This window comes from Mizuhopecten yessoensis, unplaced genomic scaffold (assembly GCF_002113885.1).
Source record: "Mizuhopecten yessoensis strain PY_sf001 unplaced genomic scaffold, ASM211388v2 scaffold419, whole genome shotgun sequence".
Lineage (NCBI taxonomy): Eukaryota > Metazoa > Mollusca > Bivalvia > Pectinida > Pectinidae > Mizuhopecten > Mizuhopecten yessoensis.
The window spans coordinates 1,505,109-1,528,999 of NW_018403537.1; the positions used below are offsets into that span (position 1 = coordinate 1,505,109).

General features: G+C 37.6%; 1 protein-coding gene across 1 annotated transcript in view; it reads right to left on the reverse strand.

Annotated features, from left to right (window-relative positions):
• Positions 1–23,891, reverse strand: part of LOC110448349 (A disintegrin and metalloproteinase with thrombospondin motifs 18-like) — a 112,032-nt gene that overhangs the window by 38,611 nt on the left and 49,530 nt on the right. The window contains exon 3 of the mRNA XM_021494536.1: positions 3,496–3,839. Coding sequence (XP_021350211.1) covers positions 3,496–3,839 — 344 coding nt within the window. The remainder of the gene's footprint in view (positions 1–3,495; positions 3,840–23,891) is intronic.

Sequence of the window (23,891 nt, forward strand, 5' to 3'; positions counted from 1 at the left end):
CCTAGCATGCTACTGACCAAATATCATCTCCCTGGGCAGTTTGGTTATTGAGAAGAAGTTGTTTAAAGTTTTTATCATATTTGACCCCTGTGACCTTGAAAATAGATGAAGGTCATTTATTTGAACAAACTTGGTAGCCCTTCATCCCAGTTTGCTTCTGGCCAAATATCATCACCCTAGGCCTTTCGGTTATTAAGAAGAAGTCGTTTAAAGTAAAATATTGACGCCGGACGACGGACAGACGGACGGACGGACGACGGACGGACGACAGACGCCGCACCACGGCATAAGCTCACTTGGCACTTCGTGCCAGGTGAGCTAATAATATACCCGACCTTGAAGAGTTGATTTACTGGATGCAGATATGGACTATTGATAAAGATATTTCAAACATACATTTCATATTTATCATAATGTCATATTCGACAAAATAAATTAGTTTCAAAACAAACAAAAATCTGGTATATTTTCGGTTTGAAAGTAGATTGGATCAATCTTATGTTTTTCATACATGTCACAATTTTGAATGATCATAAAGAAATACATTTTATTTATTCTAATTTTAACCTGTAAGTTGTCTGTCATAGCATGTGTTCCATAAATAAATTGAAGCAAAATTTACTTTTATTACAAAATTTCAGTTTTATGATAATTTGAGCAGAGTTGGGGACAGCATTATGAATAAAAGGAACAAATACAGTATTAGACCCTCAACACATTCTAAAGGAAGTAATGTTAAAGTTAAACATAAAATTTTAAAAAATACAAGCATCAATAAAAGCATTTGAACCTTGGTGTTAAAGAGTTTTAGGTACAGATTTCACTCTGTAGACATAACTGGGTTCTCTAAACTAAATTTCCCCAAAAGTTGGCCTAATCAGTGATAAGGTAACTGTACATGGTAACTAAATTTCTCTAGCCTGTCAATTTCTCCTGTTTGACCAGTAACATTTTGAAATTATAAATAAGTCTGTCCAGTGACATTTTGGCATTATAAAAAAGTTTGCCTAGTGACATTTTGACATTATAAAGGAATTTGTCCTGTTACATTTTGGCATTATAAATAAGTTTGTCCAGTGACATTTTGGCATTAAAAAGAAGTTTGTCCAGTGACATTTTGGCATTTTGGCATTATAAAGAAGTTTGTCCATTGACATTTTGGCATTATGAATAAGTTTGTCCAGTGACATTTTGGCATTATAAAGGAGTTTTTCCATAGAAATTTTGGCATTATAAAGGAGTTTGTCCAGTGACATTTTGGCATTATAAATAAGTTTGTCCAGTGACATTTTGGCATTAAAAAGAAGTTTGTCCAGTGACATTTTGGCATTATAAAGAAGTTTGTCCATTGACATTTTGGCATTATAAATAAGTCTGTCTAGTGACATTTTGGCATTATAAATAAGTTTGTCCAGTGACATTTTGGCATTATAAAGGAGTTTGTCCATTGACATTTTGGCATTATAAAGAAGTTTGTCCACTGACATTTTGGCATTATAAAGAAGTTTGTCCATTGACATTTTGGCATTATCAATAAGTTTGTCCAGTGGCAATTTAGCATTATAAAGGAGTTTGTCCAGTGACATTTTGGCATTATAAAAGAGTTTGTCCAGTGACATTTTGGCATTATAAAGGAGTTTGTCCAGTGACATTTTGGCAATATAAAGGAGTTTGTTTAGTGACATTTGGACATTATAAATAAGTTTGCCTAGTGACATTTTGGCATTATAAAGGAGATTGTTTGTCCAGTGATATTTTGGCATTATAAAGGAGTTTGTCCAGTGACATTTTGGCAATATAAAGGAGTTTGTTTAGTGACATCTGGACATTATAGATAAGTTTGCCTAGTGACATTTTGGCATTATAAATAAGTCTGTCTGGTGACATTTTGGCATTATAAAGGAGGTTGTCCAGTGACATTTTGGCAATATAAAGGCGTTTGTTTAGTGACATTTGGACATTATAGATAAGGTTGCCTAGTCACATTTTGGCATTATAAAGGAGATTGTTTGTGCAGTGATATTTTGGCATTATAAAGGAGTTTATCCAGTGACATTTTGGCAATATAAAGAAGTTTGTCCATTGACATTGTGGCATTATAAAGAAGTTTGTCCAGTGACATTTTGGCATTATAAAGAAGTTCAGTAAGTTATCAAGGCCTTGTTTATAAAGGCATCGTAAAGGAAAAGAAACTCTGAAATATGTTGGTGATTAGCAAGTAGGCAACTGAAACCAGATCGGCATAATATCAAAGTTTTCCTGTATATTATGATTTACATAAATATGTCGAAATATTATCACTTTCAAAGTCAAGTTGTTATATGTTTTGATTTTTACTGATAAAGCATTTTACTAAAGTTATTACCTTCAATTTTATATTCATTTGAAACTGACATTCATGACAATATTTAGCCCTAAACTCTATGACAAATTCCTCCGTGAATATCAGTCAGGTGTAGCGAAGCATTTCCTGTTCACTTCCGACTTTATTTGTCAAAAGTGTTTAATGGCATTCTTAGGTAAAATTGATTTATAGCATGCTCTAGAGAACTCTCATTGATAATCATTTCTAAATTATTCTGGTGATTACCATTTTGATCTGTGGAAAGAAATTCATATTTCAGCTGGTGTTATTAGTCATGATGTTTTGCCAGAAAGTCTTTAAAGCGATTCAGACAGATGTCGCAAGATATGAGTTATTTAGTGCAAAAGATGTTTATGTGTTCATTTACTGGAGCCTTCTTTTTTTTTTTTTTTTTTTTTTTTTTTTTTTTACAAATCAGTGATTATATGAAACTTTGTCAGAAAGAATTATAAATTCAATGTTGTAATTCCTTCCTTTAGGTGAAATTTTCACAAGTAGATAAATAAGAGGAATATAATCCCTTTAAAATCTACCGGTGATGTCAATATATATATATATTGGAAAAGTACAATAACGTTGTCACCCGTAAGTGTTTAACCCACATGATCGTTGTCATCAAGATAATTACGGCCACATTATTGCCAGATGTTCAACTGTGTTCCAAATTTGTTATAAAGATGATTTATTTTTTCAGATATACAGATCTTTATTAAATAAGACCCTGTAAGTAACTCATTAATTTTTTATGAGATCTTATATAGCAATTACCATAACTTACCGAGATTTCTGTGAACATGAATGGTTAAAAGTAATCTTCATGTCTTCATTGAACCTAAAAAGGTTCTTTTGGTTTCGTTCGTTTGTGTTTTACATACCATTATGGTCATTTCAGGACGTGCCAAGTTTTGATGGTGGAGGAAAACTGGAGTGCTATGGCCAGTACCTGGCGACTACCCCATGTAGGCCTTGAACCCAAGACCATGGGGTGGAGGTCTAGTGGTAGCAGAAAATCTGATGCCTTAAACCACTTGGCAACTGCCCGTCATCCATTTTATCATGAATTTTTTCATTGCTGCTGAGACAACAATTGACATTCTAAGATATTCATACCACATTTGATTTGTACTTACCACCCCGCGGCAGAGAGCCACAGCCGCTGTTGAAGAATGGGAGGTGACGTCCCCTCTATACATACAATCATCTGTGTGCAAAGAACTTTCCGTTTCCATGGAGCTTGTGACGTTACTTCCATGTCGAAGATAGACTTTGAACCCGGGGGCCAATAAATGAGAATTGGGATATAGTTTTAGATGAAAGGTTTCGTTGCCCGATGTGATGTTGAGGTATAAATGATTGTCTAGTTCCACGCTACGACGATGACGGTCCGCTAGATGAAGGCGATGAGAATCACTTGTCCAATGGGAGATGAAACGGCCTTCACTATTTACAAGGATAATATGAGCAAGTCTGTAATCTGAAATCAACAAGAAGAAATGCATGTACACTGAAATTACCACCATTGGAAAGAAATTAACATGAAATTATTGGATAAAGTCTCAGTGCTTAGCTGAACAAGTTTGATCCCCATTAAATGTGATTGAAATCATTATGTTCTGAGACAAGAGCATAAAAAAGTATGAATGAATGAATTAAGGTATTGAACAAGAGAGCTGTCAGACATGTAATCCCTTCATCCCAGCATGCTACAGGCCCAATATCAGTACCCTGGGCCTTTTGGTTATTGAGAAAAAGTTGTTTGAAGATTTTAACACATCTGACCCCTGTGACCTAGAAAGTGGGTCAATGTCATTCATTTGAACAAACTTGGTAGCCCTTCATCCTAGCATGCTACTGGCCACATATCATCAACCTGGGCCTCTTGGTTATTCAGAAGAAGTTGTTTAAAGTAAAAAGTTGATGCCGGATGGACGACGGACGCTGCACCATGCCATAAGCTCACCTGGCCTTTTGGGCCAGGTGAGCTAAAAACCCTAAACAACATTTGTCATAACATATAAATGATTTTCACTGCATGTATAATTGGCACTTTCACCTCAAGGTTAGCTAGGTTCTGAAAAATTCTATTTTCAGTAACAGTGACCTTGACCTTATTCACAACCAATTAGAAAGCCTTCCTAACTCCTGGATTAACAATGTGTAAATGGATTAAAAAATATTTGTTTACATATTATTCAAACTGACCACATCACATGTGTGTGACTTTCAAATTGGGTCAAGTTCAAATTTATTTAAAAGTAGGCCTACTAGGGTTCATGTGACAATAGTATGCGATTGCCAAAAGGCTACTGAGACACTTTAGAAGGTTGACAAATGATTCAGATCTGAGAACACGTCGCCTCATGATACAGTTGAAACAAAAGCAGGGAATAGATAGGTATTATATATCTAATATATATTAGAGTATATAAATACAGCTGTCTAGCATTTCAAAAGTCTCCAACATCAAAGTCTGTGTAAAATAATATGTAAATAATCGAAAGATTGAAATAAAAGAATAGGCATCCAAACTGCACTCAGAGACTCACTGTAGTACAAGTATTTGTGTTGTGTCTACACCTCAGACTGACACACTCTAGTACAAGTATTTGTGTTGTGTCTACACCTCAGACTGACATACTGTAGTACAAGTATTTGTGTTGTGTCTACACCTCAGACTGACACACTGTAGTACAAGTCTCTATGTTGTGTCTACTTCTCAGACTGACACACTGTAGTACAATTCTCTATGTTGTGTCTACCCCTCAGACTGACACACTCTAGTACAAGTATCTGTGTTGTGTCTACACCTCAGACTGACACACTGTAGTACAATTCTCTATGTTGTGTCTACACCTCAGACTGAAACACTGTAGTACAAGTATCTGTGTTCTGCCTACTCCTCAGACAGACACACTGTAGTACAAGTCTCTATGTTGTGTCTTCTCCTCAGACTGACACACTGTAGTACAAGTCTCTATGTTTTGTCTACACCTCAGACTGACACACTGTAGTACAATTCTCTATTTTGTGTCTACACCTCAGACTGAAACACTGTAGTACAAGTATCTGTGTTGTGCCTACTCCTCAGACTGACATACTGTAGTACAAGTATCTGTGTTGTGTCTACTCCCCAGACTGACACACTGTAGTACAAGTATCTGTGTTGTGTCTACTCCCCAGACTGACACACTGTAGTACAAGTATCTGTGTTGTGTCTACTCCCCAGACTGACACACTGTAGTACAAGTATCTGTGTTGTGTCTACCCCTCAGACTGACACACTGTAGTACAAGTCTCTATGTTTTGTCTACACCTCAGACTGACACACTGTAGTACAAGTATCTATTTTGTGTCTACACCTCAGACTGACACACTGTAGTACAATTCTCTATGTTGTGTCTACTCCTCAGACTGACACACTGTAGTACAAGTATCTGTGTTGTGTCTACTCCCCAGACTGACACACTGTAGTACAAGTATCTGTGTTGTGTCTACCCCTCAGACTGACACACTGTAGTACAAGTCTCTATGTTCTGTCTATACCTCAGACTGACACACTGTAGTACAAGTCTCTATGTTTTGTCTACACCTCAGACTGACACACTGTAGTACAATTCTCTATGTTGTGTCTACACCTCAGTCTGAAACACTGTAGTACAAGTATCTGTGTTGTGCCTACTCCTCAGACTGACATACTGTAGTACAAGTATCTGTGTTGTGTCTACACCTCAGACTGACACACTCTAGTACAAGTCTCTATGTTCTGTCTACACCTCAGACTGACACACTGTAGTACAATTCTCTATGTTGTGTCTACACCTCAGACTGAAACACTGTCGTACAAGTATCTGTGTTGTGCCTACTCCTCAGACTGACATACTGTAGTACAAGTATCTGTGTTGTGTCTACTCCTCAGACTGACACACTGAAGTACAAGTCTCTATGTTGTGTATACACCTCAGACTGACACACTGTAGTACAAGTCTCTATGTTGTGTCTAAACCTCAGACTGACACACTGTAGTACAAGTCTCTGTGTTGTGTACATACCTCAGACAGACACACTGTAGTACAAGTCTCTATGTTGTGTCTTCTCCTCAGACTGACACACTGTAGTACAAGTCTCTGTGTTGTGTCCATACCTCAGACAGACACACTGTAGTACAAGGCTCTATGTTGTGTCTACACCTCAGACTGACACACTGTAGTACAGGTCTCCATGTTGTGTCTACTCCTCAGACTGATATACTGAAGTACAAGTATCTGTGTTGTGTCTACTCCTCAGACTGAAACACTGTAGTACAAGTCTCTATGTTGTGTCTACACCTCAGACTGACACACTGTAGTACAAGTCTCTATGTTGTGTCTACACCTCAGACTGACACACTGTAGTACAAGTCTCTATGTTGTGTCTACACCTCAGACTGACACACTGTAGTACAAGTCTCTATGTTGTGTCTACACCTCAGACTGACACACTGTAGTACAAGTCTCTATGTTGTGTCTACACCTCAGACTGACACACTGTAGTACAAGTCTCTATGTTGTGTCTACACCTCAGACTGACACACTGTAGTACAAGTCTCTATGTTGTGTCTACACCTCAGACTGACACACTGTAGTACAAGTCTCTATGTTGTGTCTACACCTCAGACTGACACACTGTAGTACAAGTCTCTATGTTGTGTCTACACCTCAGACTGACACACTGTAGTACAAGTCTCTATGTTGTGTCTACACCTCAGACTGACACACTGTAGTACAAGTCTCTATGTTGTGTCTACACCTCAGACTGACACACTGTAGTACAAGTCTCTATGTTGTGTCTACACCTCAGACTGACACACTGTAGTACAAGTCTCTATGTTGTGTCTACACCTCAGACTGACACACTGTAGTACAAGTCTCTATGTTGTGTCTACACCTCAGACTGACACACTGTAGTACAAGTCTCTATGTTGTGTCTACACCTCAGACTGACACACTGTAGTACAAGTCTCTATGTTGTGTCTACACCTCAGACTGACACACTGTAGTACAAGTCTCTATGTTGTGTCTACACCTCAGACTGACACACTGTAGTACAAGTCTCTATGTTGTGTCTACACCTCAGACTGACACACTGTAGTACAAGTCTCTATGTTGTGTCTACACCTCAGACTGACACACTGTAGTACAAGTCTCTATGTTGTGTCTACACCTCAGACTGACACACTGTAGTACAAGTCTCTATGTTGTGTCTACACCTCAGACTGACACACTGTAGTACAAGTCTCTATGTTGTGTCTACACCTCAGACTGACACACTGTAGTACAAGTCTCTATGTTGTGTCTACACCTCAGACTGACACACTGTAGTACAAGTCTCTATGTTGTGTCTACACCTCAGACTGACACACTGTAGTACAAGTCTCTATGTTGTGTCTACACCTCAGACTGACACACTGTAGTACAAGTCTCTATGTTGTGTCTACACCTCAGACTGACACACTGTAGTACAAGTCTCTATGTTGTGTCTACACCTCAGACTGACACACTGTAGTACAAGTCTCTATGTTGTGTCTACACCTCAGACTGACACACTGTAGTACAAGTCTCTATGTTGTGTCTACACCTCAGACTGACACACTGTAGTACAAGTCTCTATGTTGTGTCTACACCTCAGACTGACACACTGTAGTACAAGTCTCTATGTTGTGTCTACACCTCAGACTGACACACTGTAGTACAAGTCTCTATGTTGTGTCTACACCTCAGACTGACACACTGTAGTACAAGTCTCTATGTTGTGTCTACACCTCAGACTGACACACTGTAGTACAAGTCTCTATGTTGTGTCTACACCTCAGACTGACACACTGTAGTACAAGTCTCTATGTTGTGTCTACACCTCAGACTGACACACTGTAGTACAAGTCTCTATGTTGTGTCTACACCTCAGACTGACACACTGTAGTACAAGTCTCTATGTTGTGTCTACACCTCAGACTGACACACTGTAGTACAAGTCTCTATGTTGTGTCTACACCTCAGACTGACACACTGTAGTACAAGTCTCTATGTTGTGTCTACACCTCAGACTGACACACTGTAGTACAAGTCTCTATGTTGTGTCTACACCTCAGACTGACACACTGTAGTACAAGTCTCTATGTTGTGTCTACACCTCAGACTGACACACTGTAGTACAAGTCTCTATGTTGTGTCTACACCTCAGACTGACACACTGTAGTACAAGTCTCTATGTTGTGTCTACACCTCAGACTGACACACTGTAGTACAAGTCTCTATGTTGTGTCTACACCTCAGACTGACACACTGTAGTACAAGTCTCTATGTTGTGTCTACACCTCAGACTGACACACTGTAGTACAAGTCTCTATGTTGTGTCTACACCTCAGACTGACACACTGTAGTACAAGTCTCTATGTTGTGTCTACACCTCAGACTGACACACTGTAGTACAAGTCTCTATGTTGTGTCTACTCCTCAGACTGACACACTGTAGTACAAGTCTCTATGTTGTGTCCCTCTCCTCGACTAACAGGGACCTGAAAATTTTTTGATTTCATTTGGACCTAAACTGAGTTGGTAAAATTTCCACCCCCGAATGATTGTTTATATGAGAAGGATGGTAAGTTTTCCCTGTCAAAATATATATCGCATTTCTCATCTCCTTGCATAGAGTGACATACTGTAGGACATACATTATAGGTATGCATGCTGTGCCTTGCTCCTCAGACGACGATTTTGAAGCACAAGTCCCTATGGTGTGCTGTCAGCCTCCTGTAGACAATCTTCAAAGAGGGGAGTCTCAACAACCAAACTTATTTGGATATTTTTATGTGTATCAGTGCGCTGCATGTGGACATTTTTTTCATTCAGATTCATGCTTGAAACTTAATACAGGATCAACTCCCAGGGCCATATTTATATACCAATTAAGGTGGCTTGTCACGGACATTAATAGCAGGCACACGAGTGAACAGGTACACGGAATACCTACCTGTAATATCAAATTCAGGTGTTTACATGCATAGCATTCAATATTAAAGGTATACCACGACAATTCATTCATGAAACCAATGACAGTTTTCTGCATAATGCATTGCGTCGGCCCCACAGAAATGTGAGCAAGTTGGTTTTTAATCATTCTGACATAATTTCACGATATAGAAGAAATGAATTCTAACATGAAGTGGAAAGAATTCTGGTGCTTAAAAGACACTGGATAGTGTCTAAAAATCATTTGAATCTTTTTCAATGATACATTCTTTATTCATCTGAATAAACACCCTTGAATCACTGGCACTCATGATCAGCTAGGCAGTGACAGTTTTAACTCGGCTAGGCAGTGACAGTCTTAACTCAGCTTAAAGGCAGTGACAGTCTTAACTCAGCTAGGCAGTGACAGTCGTAACTCAGCTAGGCAGTCACAGTCTTAACTCAGCTAGGCAGTGACAGTCGTAACTCAGCTGGGCAGTCACAGTCTTAACTCAGCTTAAAGGCAGTCACAGTCTTAACTCAGCTAGGCAGTGACAGTCTTAACTCAGCTAGGCAGTGACAGTCTTTACTCAGCTAGGCAGTGTCAGTCTGAACTCAGCTAGGCAGCCACAGTCTTAACTCAGCTAGGCAGCCACAGGCTTAACTCAGCTAGGCAGCCACAGTCTTAACTTAGCTAGGCAGTCAAAGTCTTAACTCAGCTAGGCAGTCACCGTCTTAACTCAGCTAGGCAGTCACAGTCTTAACTTAGCTAGGCAGTGACAGTCTTGACTCAGCTAGGCAGTGACAGTCTTAACTCAGCTAGGCAGTCACAGTCTTAAATGAGCTAGGCAGTCACAGTCGTAACTCAGCTAGGCAGTCACAGTCTTAACTCAGCTAGGCAGTGACAGTCTTAACTCAGCTACGCAGTGACAGTCTTAACTCAGCTAGTCATTCTCAGTCTTAACTCAGCTAGGCCGTGTCAGTCTGAAGCTAGGCAGTCACAGTCTTAAATGAGCAAGGCAGTCACAGTCGTAACTCAGCTAGGCAGTCACATTCTTAACTCAGCTAGGCAGTCACAGACTTAACTTAGCTAGGCATTGACAGTCTTAATTAACTCAAGTAGGCAGTCACAGTCATAACTCACCTAGGCAGTCACAGTCTTAACTCACCTAGGCAGTCACAGTCTGTACTCAGCTAGGCATTGTCAGTCTGAACTCAGCTAGGCGGTGTCAGTCTGAACTCAGCTAGGAATTGACAGTCTTAACTCAGCTAGGCAATCACAGTCTTAACTCAGCTAGGCCGTCACAGTCTTAACTGAGCTAGGCAGTCAAAGTCTTAACTAAGCTAGGCAGTCACCGTCTTAACTCAGCTAGGCAGTCACAATCTTAACTCAGCTAGGAAGTGACAGTCTTAACTCAGCTAGTCATTCTCAGTCTTAACTCAGCTAGGCCGTGTCAGTCTGAACTCAGCTACGCATTGACAGTCTTAACTCAGCTAGGCTGTCAAAGTCTTAACTCAGCTAGGCAGTGTCAGTCGTAACTCAGCTAGGCAGTCACATTCTTAACTCAGCTAGGCAGTCACAGACTTAACTTAGCTAGGCATTGACAGTCTTAACTCAGCTAGGCAGGGACAGTCTTAACTCAGCTAGGCAGGGACAGTCTTTACTCAGCTAGGCAGTCACAGTCTTTACTCAGCTAGGCATTGCCAGTCTTAACTCAGCTAGGCAGTGTCAGTCGTAACTCAGCTAGGCAGTCACAGTATTAACTCAGCTAGGCAGTGACAGTCTTAACTCAGCTAGGCAGTCAAAGTCTTAACTCAGCTAGGCAGTCACCGTCTTAACTCAGCTAGACAGTCACAGTCTTAACTCAGCTAGGCATGCAGTCAGTCTTTACTCAGCTAGGCATTGACAGTCTTAACTCAGCTAGGCAGTCACAGTCTTAACTCAACTAAGCAGGGACAGTCTTAACTCAGCTAGGCAGTGACAGTCGTTACTCAGCTAGGCAGTGTCAGTCTAAACTCAGCTAGGCAGCCACAGTCTTAACTCAGCTAGGCAGCCACAGTCTTAACTTAGCTAGGCAGTCACAGTCTTAACTCAGCTAGGCAGTCACAGTCTTAACTCAACTAACTAGGCCGTGTCAGTCTGAACTCAGCTAGGCTGTGTCAGTCTGAACTCAGCTAGGCAGTCACAGTCTTAACTCAGCTAGGCAGTCACAGTCTTAACTCAGCTAGGCAGTCACAGTCTTAACTCAGCTAGGCAGTCACAGTCTTAACTCAGCTAGGCAGTCACAGTCTTAACTCAGCTAGGCAGTCACAGTCTTAACTCAGCTAGGCAGTCACAGTCTTAACTCAGCTAGGCAGTCACAGTCTTAACTCAGCTAGGCAGTCACAGTCTTAACTCAGCTAGGCAGTCACAGTCTTAACTCAGCTAGGCAGTCACAGTCTTAACTCAGCTAGGCAGTCACAGTCTTAACTCAGCTAGGCAGTCACAGTCTTAACTCAGCTAGGCAGTCACAGTCTTAACTCAGCTAGGCAGTCACAGTCTTAACTCAGCTAGGCAGTCACAGTCTTAACTCAGCTAGGCAGTCACAGTCTTAACTCAGCTAGGCAGTCACAGTCTTAACTCAGCTAGGCAGTCACAGTCTTAACTCAGCTAGGCAGTCACAGTCTTAACTCAGCTAGGCAGTCACAGTCTTAACTCAGCTAGGCAGTCACAGTCTTAACTCAGCTAGGCAGTCACAGTCTTAACTCAGCTAGGCAGTCACAGTCTTAACTCAGCTAGGCAGTCACAGTCTTAACTCAGCTAGGCAGTCACAGTCTTAACTCAGCTAGGCAGTCACAGTCTTAACTCAGCTAGGCAGTCACAGTCTTAACTCAGCTAGGCAGTCACAGTCTTAACTCAGCTAGGCAGTCACAGTCTTAACTCAGCTAGGCAGTCACAGTCTTAACTCAGCTAGGCAGTCACAGTCTTAACTCAGCTAGGCAGTCACAGTCTTAACTCAGCTAGGCAGTCACAGTCTTAACTCAGCTAGGCAGTGACAGTCTTAACTCAGCTAGGCAGTCACAGTCTTAACTCAGCTAGACAGTCACAGTCTTAACTTGGACAGATTTAATGCTGTTTGCAAACTCACTTCATATCTGTGACCTTCAAAGTGAGTCAATGTCAAATTGAACTAAAAGTTGATAGCAGACAAGCAAGCTAAATCTACAGGTTTAATTCCATAGCTCTTTACCTAATGGGATATTCGACCCAGCTATGAACTTGAAAGATGACCAAGGTCATTTGTTGAAATAAATTGTTAGCCATTCATCTTTGCATGCTACTGGCTAAACAGTACGACCCTAGTCTATACTTGTTTCAACACATTTGATTAATCCCAGAGTTTTTGATTTGTTGATTCAATGAACTTGACTGATAGCTGTTCATCCCCTGAATGCTAATGGCTAAATATTATGATAGAAGTCTTTAAAACGTTTGACAAATTTGAACCCTGCGACCTTGAAACTAGACAAATATTTCATTCATTTCAACAGACTTCAAAGCCTTTTGTCCCATGCACTTGCTACTAGCCAATTATCTAGTTCTTCTTAATCAGAATTTTTTTTGGTCATATGATCTTGACCTTCACAATGGCCTCCTGAGATTGATATCCAGCAGATTTTATACTTGTGTGAAGTTTCATGAAATTGAGGTGAAATCAATGGTCAGAAATCTGCAGAAAAGCCAAATGTTGACAGGACTTTGGTAAACAGGATTGACTCTGATATATATGCATCACAAATGCCAAGCATATAATCTTTTTGAAATAAAGCATCAAAATTTTACTTTATTTCAGTCCAACAATAACGTTAAAATGTGTAACAAATCTGTCCGTTACGTAACAAATTATTGTAGTTTCCATTTTGTATCAGTATTTGACTTGTGTATCCTGCTTATGATGCATGCTTGTCAGTTGGAGAGGTCAACAATGATTGTGACAGACAGAATCACTGAAATCCATCAAATTTTGCATTATTTGTCCTAAAATGAAGCTGGGTTGACTTAATGTACCCATTTACCAATAAACTCATTTAGGAAAAAACTACTAAAGTTAAGTGGGTGCAATTTGTAATAGTCACAATGTTTTTTTCAGGATGTGTTGATGGTCTGTAAGATGATAAAACCTGCTGAGAAAGACTTCAAATTTCTAAAACAAACAGCATTGTTAGCTTCAAAATATTTTCCTCAAATTTCTAAATGTTTCTGAACTAATTATCAAAAAATAAAATAAACAACAGCGTTCAACAAAATCTGTGCATGTCTTCTCATCTTGAACTTTAAAATATTACTTTCATTTTTTTATGAATATTTTACATTCAATAAAAGCTAACACTGATTATGTTGCATTTTCATCAAGCTGTTCATACTTTTTAATGTTCTGGTCCACTGGTACTGATAGCTGGGCTTGTTTTAGTGCTTTACTAATATTAACCACAGTTTTTAGGAGGAGTCACCCTAAGTCTTGTGGATAGCATGTGGCCATGTTTACTTTGAAATGCAAAAAGGTAACATACTTGTGGTCAGGGTACCGACTGATACCACTGGATGGAGGGGCATTATCTCAGCAACACTTTTGACTTACTAATATACACCAGACTCAGCTGATGTCATGTTGGCAAGGTTTTTGCATGTTTTGGGAATTTCTGTTAGATTTCTGGTGAATCACACATACACACCTGCGATTATAACATTAATGTTTGTGAAAAATTTGACTTGTAAGATGTTGTGTTAGTTTTGAAGCCACATACGCAGACATTTATAAGAATTTGGATTTCAAAAAGCAATCAAACTTATGAAGTATATAGCAAAACAAAACTCGGAGAAGTAAGGTAAAAATAATCACTGCTGGAGCCACCCTGCATTAATAATACCTACCCTTTTTACTATGCCCGCGGCATTTACAATACTGAAGGGGCCATGTGATCAGTTCAGGAAGAAACCTACCTGTATGTCCGAGTTTCTTTCCCAGAGAAAGTGCACTTTTCAAACTCCAACTCAAACTTTATATATACATATACGAATCGTCTAAATGACATGTGACACACCTAACTCAACCTCCAACATCCTTAGTATATACATGTTTGTAAGTTTTTCAAGCTTCCACATCTGAATATTCACAAAAAGTTCCGAACTTTATCTGCTGGAGAGAAAATCCAAACTCAAGATAAATGCAAATTTATTGAATGTTCACCATTTTGCCCCCATACATGTGTCTTTAACCCTTTCACCACTGTAGACCATAATGGACTCATCCAGATCAATGTATGGTAGAGTCTACTCAAGTTACCTAGGGGTGAAAGGGTCAAGGTTGCTTATGTGGAGAATCGATGAAAACTTGTGAACAACATCTTGCAGAAAAGAGGAAGATCCAGTAAGATGAATGGCTGTACAAACTATATCATAGAAGTAGTATAGAACTCAATGTACAGCACAAAATATTTAATGCTATTCACTCTCATACATATTCCAAATCTTCCATCTTTTTGTATAATGCCTTATTTGATCTAGACAGAATCTCTTTAATTTTATCAGGTCTTGTTCATTTTATACAGGGTAATTTTACTGGGTTTTTACAGAGACAGTAACCCATTAAAAACAACTGTAAGCCAATAACTTAAAATTCAAAAATCTAACAAAAGAAATAGGAAATTCATTAGTTATCTCCCTTCATTAATAAGTTCTCAATCCCTATTGAAACCAACAGCATATTTTTTATCTTTCTGTGAAAAAATTGTTATTGATGTTTATATCAAAAAATTCTCGAAAATGCCATTTTAAAGATAAACAATTATCAATTTATATCTCATAAAATGAAGTTAGATTTTGAGCAATCCAAACAGTAAATGAAGTTATCTCCCTTAGACAGCTAGAAACGATTATAATTTGTCAGAATAATTGAAATTACCAATGTTAATTAATGCAAACACTTTTTCTGTCCTATTAACATATACATAATATTAACATATACATAATTATTCATGGTAATTAATTGCGATTATCTCAATGGAGACAAAAACTGACACAATTGTTTTTCCAAGTTTCACTTGATTCATGTAAAAGTGTACCATTTTGTGGTAAGATTGGTTACAAGTTATACTAAATCTGCATAGAAAATGTGATGTTTCAACCAACAACTATGTATTCTAATACATTAACATCATGCTTTATTATCATGGATACAATGTCATTAATATTAAATACTGTTATTTTATGATCTTATCATAGTACCCCAAGCCTTTTAATTGTGGTTAGCAATATACATTTTTTGTGAGCTTTACACGGAATTTTATTAGGTATTGTTTTTTTTCATTTATTTTTTTGGTTGTATTTATGTTTTTATATTACCTTATGAATGTTGTAATTTTTTTATCTTAGTCAATGGTTTAAATATTGAATGTATATTTTTCTGTTCAGTTTGAGAAACCAGACAGAGAATCATCAAAGAGAACTAGCTGTTTGATCACCATATTTAATATTTACTGCAGATAGTTAACTTTCATAATTTACAAAAGAAACAAGTCTGCCTTTACCAAGGTTTTAGTTACCACCAGTAAAATGTCATTTAAGGAATCTGTTTATCTGATAACTATTTTCTAAGTGTTTCTTTGTTTTACCTGTGAGCCGCCATCTATGACAAATTTTACATGTTCACTGTGCTGCCATACAATTCCATTAGCTTTAAAAAGATGGTTTAGAAGACAAATTTAAAGTCATGCACCTGTGTCCAAATTATGACACTTCAGTATTGAAGCATTTTAAAGTCACCTTTGCATGACCCCATCATCTTACGACACTGATGTCGTATGACGTACCTTATCCATTGAGTGACCCCACCATCTTGCAACACTATTGTCGTATGACGTACCTGATCTGTTCAGTGACCCCATCATCTTACGACACTTCTCATATGACCTTAGCTGTTGTGACAACAACGTATGTCAACAAAGTTAACTTACGACCTGTATTTACAACAAAATGTCTGGTTAGCAACAGAGCTGTTATGGTAAGTTTACATAAAGAGTACCATTATTTCATATAACATTCATTCTGAACCTGACCAACATTATACCTTGTCAAGTACATATATAGCAGGAGTGAACCTCAAAGGAAATAAGCCTAATTTGATCTTTATTAGCAGGAGCATCTGAAAAGTGTCGAAACACACCTCTGTAACCGACACGACCTTTGGCGTGACCTTCAAAACCGCAACATATGGAAGATAAAGATTTAATGCGGAAGTACACGAACTACACTTTTCGTAGATAATTCAGACCAGAAACTACTGTAACATGACTTTGTGGTAATCAGAGATATTTTCCAGATTTCAACACCCACCATATCTCCAATCAACTGTCTTCCGCTCTTGAAATATTTCAAAAACTTTCATTTCATATCTCTAGATCTACACTATGGTAAGTTAGTGCATTCTTTGCAGTTCTTCGTGAATAACCAACCAGGTATATTGCTAGATTTTTCTATTTTTAGATAAGAAGAAATATTGATAATCTTGCTCGTCTAAATCATTTTAAATATACATTTTACGGAGCACTCATTATAAAGAGTACGTTCCAGATATCCTCTAATTAACAATTGGTTCAATTCAAAATGACAACAATGCAATTTACACTGTATATATAATAATGTAACAATAATTTTCTACCTTATTGTTTCGATTAAAATGAAAGAAAAAATTGAATCGGAACACAATTAACCATACTGTTCAGGTTATCCATTTGGCTAAATAGACAATGTAAATCTATTTTCTAGTTAGTTGTAAGACAGCTTAAAATAAGTCCAAATTAAAATACCTTTGAATAGAAGTCAAAATTATCCATGAGAAATTACCTTGAAATTTACTTTATTTCAGTTTAAAATTACTGTAGCTGAAACTGGCAACATTGGAACTGTTCCTATCAAGCACAATTAGTATAAACGTGAGATAAAAGTTGTAATTTTACAGGGATTCTGCTGAAACACATCTACACGACCTAAGGCTATCACGTTAACAAGTTAACAGTCTGATGACATATTTTATCATATAAAGTGTTACGACAAATCGGAACTCTTCAACATTGCCAAGTACGTAATTTAAAAGTCTTAATACACATCATTGAAGTCAAAATACTGTCTACACGTGTGGCTCAGACATTTGTCAGCTCATGATGATAGGTCAAGGTGTCTACACGCGTACGTATGGCTCAGACATTTGTCAGCTCATGATGATAGGTCAAGCTGTCTACACGTATGGCTCAGACGTTTGTCAGCTCATGATGATAGGTCAAGGTATCTACACGTGTGGCTCAGACATTTGTAAGCTCATGATGATAGGTCAAGGGGTCTACACGTATGGCTCAGACATTGGTCAGCGCATGATGATAGGTCAAGGTGTCTTCACGTGTGGCTCAGACATTTGTAAGCTAATGATGACAGGTCAAGGTGTCTCCACGTATGGCTCAGACATTTGTAAGCTCATGATGATAGGTCAAGGTATCTACACGTGTGGCTCAGACATTTGTAAGCTCATGATGATAGGTCAAGCTGTCTACACGTGTGGGTCAGACATTTGTCAGCTCATGATGATATGTCAAGGTGTCTACACGTGTGGCTCGGACATTTGTCAGCTCATGATGATAGGTCACGGTGTCTACACGTATGGCTCAGACGTTTGTCAGCTCATGATGATAGGTCAAGGGGTCTACACGTATGGCTCAGACATTGGTCAGCGCATGATGATAGGTCAAGGTGTCTACCCGTGTGGCTCAGACATTTGTCAGCTCCTGATGATAGGTCAAGGTGTCTACCCGTGTGGCTCAGACATTTGTCCGCTCATGATGATAGGTCAAGGTATCTACACGTGTGGCTCAGACATGTGTCAGCGCATGATGATAGGTCAAGGTGTCCACACGTATGGCTCAGACATTTGTCAGCTCATGATGATAGGTCAAGGTCAAAGCTACATCTTTAATAGGCTGTAAACGCATCGACAAAATCGGTGCATATTGATTGGTGCTACAATTTCTGTTGGTGCAAGTTTCATATATCAAAACGTAGATAATTTTGTGAAGAATAAATATGTTTTAATATCAGGAGAAGAAGACAGGGTCTTCAATAGAGCCACAGCAGTTTGAATGTGTTATCCCCAGCAGTGATGGTATACTTAGTGATACTGCAGTCAACCTGTATAAAGAGACTGGCCTTTCCATAGATGGTCTCTTGGACAGGAAGATTCCAAAATATTCTCAGGATATCAAACCTGCTGTCTTACTGTGATGTAAAAATCTTTTAAATATATATGTCAGTATTAAAGTAAATAATTTAATGACATACTTGTAATAGAAATGTTTTAGCCCAAATAAATTGCGCCAAAAGCCCACACAATTTTTTTCAAAATTCTGTATTTTTCACCATAAAAGCTTGCATGATTAATTGCTTTGGGTTAGTGAGTATATTCCAACATCCTGTAATTTTGCCACCTATGGTTACCGTGACATTAGTACCATTGAGTTGTACTTGTGACCTAATCGGCTGAAAGCGACCTCCCTGTAGATCAGCGGACAATGGCTAATGACAAGAATACCGTCCTTAGAACTTAGAGTACCTATAAATTATCACTTGTTCAAAGACTGTTAAGCTTAACACTTCTGAAACTGATGCAAATTTCAACTTATAAAATTTTACAAAATTTGAAATTCTTTAATGAAACCAACAAATTAAAGCTATGGGGATTTAACATGATTACTTCAAGATGCAAACTTATAACAAAAAGATATTTGTTAAATTTAAAGTGTTTAATAAAAATACAATTTTTTGATATTCCATTAAATTTGTGTCAAGCTGACAATACTTTCACAAATGACCTGTGATAGAGTTGTCACGCAATACCACACAGTGACCTCTAATGACAGGTTCGCAACATGAGCAATTTTATTGTCGTTTTTTCTCTTTCTTAAATTGACACATAATTTATGTGTACAACTTTTTCAAGAGTGTAAGTGTCTTTTCAAAGCCGTTTATACTGAGCTTAACCCTGTGTCACCAAAAGCCATGATGAGAACTCTCAAAGCAGAAAATCGACCAATTACAGACTAACCGATAACATCGCTGATCAAGATGGCTGATAAAAAGTTTTTTGAAAATGTTTTTGGTTTCAAGGATTTCTGTAATTTCTTCAATAGGGCACTGGTGTAGCCCTTAACCATTAATATAGACCACAGAATCTATACAATTTACCTCGAATGGCAATCAAAAATTAAAAAAGTAGTCTTAAGGCTATATACTACCTTAATAATAAAAAGCACTTGCTAATAAGAAGAGTTCTGAAATCAGGAAACCTCTGTAAAGCTCTGCCAAATATTTGTTATGAACAAGTATTAGAATATAGGACCATTTCTTTGGTGAAATGACGATTTTAGTAAACTTTAATTTATCCCATAATAAGCCCATGCCTGGTAATTAGCCCATTCATATATAAGGCAGCTTAGTATAAATGCTGACAAGTACTATCTTATTGTCCTATAAAAAGCTTACCTCCCCATTTCTGTCAGAGATTATGCAATGGGCCCCTGGGCTTATTTGGCAATCAAAATTGGCAATAAAGGTATTCAAGGGAGACAACCCATAATTTTATTGAAACTTTCAGAAAATGTTGCATGTTAACAGAATTTCAAGAACTTTTTTGTGTAGTACATTGAGACAAAACTTCAGTCATGCCGACATGAAAACAGAATGAAAATTAGAAAAAAAAACAGCCCGTGAGTTTATTAATGAATAGGACACACCTTAGGCTTGTATAAGGGGTGTTATACAATAACCATATTAACTATAAATGTGAACAATTTGTAATAGAAGGGAAAGTGAAACCAAACGTCCGCGGAAATCACGTTCAGTTGATGGATACCTAAATGGAATTAATTCTGTCCGACAATAAGAGTAATCGAAATTAAAAAGAAGAAATGACCAGACAACATCAAATAGGGAGTCTCAACATCATTGTTCGGATGACATGTAAACTGGATTAAATCTTCTTTTGAAATTGCAACAGATTTAGAAAATACACCATCTTTACTGCCTTAAAGAATAAAATAATTCGTCTAATATTTCTGTTTTGTTTTTGTCTGAGGTTATTTGCCCAAAATGAAAACTATATGCCATTATTTTGCTGAAAACAATTCTCCTTGTTTATTTAATTTACTCAGACAGGAAAACATTCATTTTCAAATGAATGAAACATCAAGGACATCATAAATATTGTTATAGTAACAATAAACAATATATCTACCAGGCAACACACTATATCAACTGCCTTGGAACAAAATATAAAGTCTAAAATTCCTCTTTTTTTTCTTTTTTTTTAATTGGAAATATTGGTGTCAAGTTTTTCTGAAATTTGGTAAGCCACATAAAATATTTTGAATATTTTCATACAAGACTTTCAAAACATTTAAAAAAAAATATATTCATATCATGAAAAAGAAAGATAAAAGTTATAGTAAAAAGAAGAAAAGGTTAGAAAATTAATGGTCTGCATCGAAAGACACCTGAACTAGGTCAGAGGTCAAGTTCCAAAGGTCAAATTTCACAGTCTATTAATAGCATGATTTATTATAACCTAAGTTTTTTTTCATCCACTGAATGGCGAGCTGTCAAATTCTTGACAGCCTTCAGATGGAAATCCATCCGTACAATTTTCACTTTTTTAAACAACAAAAACCATAACAAACACATAATGCGTAAATGATTTAGTCTCAGATTTCAAAACAATTTTACGCTCTTGTCCGCATTTCCGCTATTTAAGCAGCATTGACCTGAAGATTTGATTTTCACTTAGATAAGGCACAAAAAATATTTACACTCACCGAAAGAATAATTATAAGTTGTCTTTACTATGAATCTATTTCTGAAAATGAAAATGTCAATTCTAATCATAGTCAAATTCTTCAACTAGATTCCATGGTCAGCTTATTTAACTGACAATTAATTCTTAAAACAAATTTTAAATGTTTTCACAGTCTTTCAAATGTACAAGTACACCGATATACATTTGTTTTTATATTAGCATTCAAATTTCAATGAATATTTTCCATAGTTTTGTTTGACAAATATGTTTGTGAGAAAGTTTTTAAGTATTCTTTTCAAGCTAACAATACTTTCTGTAACAATGTTTACCCGTCGCTTCACCATGTGGTTATGTTACACTTTTTGACAAGTGGGGACTCCATCAGATTGCCATCTTCACCGGTGTGACAGCATAACTTAATTATTGCTGCAGAAAATGACAGAAAATCTCCTCTTTATTTGAAAAAAATATAGAATGTGAAATAAAACTGCCACAGAAACACAATGTTATCTTGACACCTCATCATCAAAAAGAACCCATGTGAGAACTCGGGACATTACATAAGTAAAGGTAATACAAAAACCTTAATATGGATCATTATAGGATCAGTATAACCTAGACAGACAGAAGGGGGGGGGGGGTGTCAGGCAGGGGGCTATTGATCAGGGGGGAAGGGGGTAGAGAGATATAATAAGACTGCAGGGAAGGGAAGAAGGATGGACAGAAACATTGATTAAAATAAGAGACAGAGGGAAGGTAATAGGAGACAGGAAACAGAAAGGGGAACAGAAAAAAAACAGATATCAGGCAGGGATTGGGTTTAATAGATAATGTAAGAATGAGAATAGTACATGGGAAAGGGGAAAATAAGCATGAGAATGAATCCTCTCTCTATGTCACCCCCCCTCTAAACCCTCTCTCTGTTGTCCCCCTCCAAACCCTCTCTCCGTCTTCTGATGCTAATTAGACTATAGGTGCAAAGCTTAAAGATGTTACTTTTGCAAAAAATGTTAAAAAAAAAAAATAAGACAAGCCATTTGTGCATGTACAAGCACCTGTGTTAGATTAGCTCATTAGCGCTGGCAGAATGTACCGTACATGTTCCGTTTGCCCAATGTGCACTTTTTTCACTGCAAACCCAATCTATCCAAGACTTATTACATTCACACCAAGAAAACATAAAAATGTTGGTAGAATTTTTTTGAAATGGCAGATGACAGAATATTAGTACGTAAAAAAACACTGCATTATTATCAAACACCTGTCAATCTCTTCAGCATAAACCTGTTTTAAATGATTTGTCTTTAGTTTTCCCCCTGATCACTTCACTTTACTATAATACAATTTTTAAAGATTATGATTTTGATATATGATGAGCATTGGCGTGGAGATGTTATGATTTAATTAGCTTAAAAATGTAGTATACAAAAATAGCCATGGAATGAAAACACAAAAGGTGAATGCAAACTGATGATGGAGATAAACGTGTCATCATGTTTTATATACATGTAAAGTTAAATCATGAACCGTGTGTAAGAGCACCTGTTTACAGGGGGTTTGACCGAAATATGGTACTATCCTAGTGTTTCATACAAAAGTGTGTGTACTTTGATTTTAGAAGATTACAAAATTAAGGATGGATATGAATAGAAAACAGTGTAAACTCTGAAAAGACCACCTGTCTACAAATATCACCTGTCTACAGAGGTCATCTGTCTACAAATATCACCTGTCAACAAAGATCACCTGTCTACACAGATCACCTGTCTAGAGATATCACCTGTCTACAAAGATGACCTGTCTAAAAAGGTCATTTGTCTACAGGGATCAGCTGTCTACACAGGTCACATGGCTAAAAAGGTCATCTGTCTACAAAGAACATCTGTCTAAAAAGGTCATCTGTCTACAAAGATCACCTGTCTACAGCGATCACATGTCTACAGGTCACCTGTCTACAAAGATCAACTGTTTATAGAGATCACATGTCTACAAAGGTCACCTGTCTACAAAAATCATCTGTTTATAGAGATCACATGTCTACAAAGGTCACCTGTCTACAAAAATCATCTGTTTATAGAGATCACATGTCTACAGAGGTCACCTGTCTACAAAGATCAACTGTTTTTAGAGATCACATGTCTACAGAGGTCCCCTGTCTACAAAGATCACCTGTCTACAAAGATCAACTGTTTATAGATATCAAGTGTCTACAAAGATCAACTGTTTACAGAGATCACCTGTCTACAAAGATCACCTGTCTACAAAGATCAACTGTTTACAGAGATCACCTGTCTACAAAGATCACCTGTATACAAAGATCAACTGTTCACAGAGATCACCTGTCTTCAAAGATCACCTGTCTACAAAGATCAACTGTTTACAGAGATCACATGTCTACAAATATCACCTGTCTACAAAGATCACCTGTAAACAGAGATCACCTGTCTACAAAGATGACCTGTCTGGGTTAAGAATACTTTCAAAAGACATCTTTTATACAGTAGATAAATGATTGGGCTCCCCACCTTAAACCCAGAAGACAAGCTTGGTGTATTGGGTTTAGTGTCCTATCAGAAGACAGGCTTGGTGTATTGAGTTTAGTGTCCTATCAGAAGACAGGCTTGGTGTATTGGGTTTAGTGTCCTATCAGAAGACAGGCTTGGTGTATTG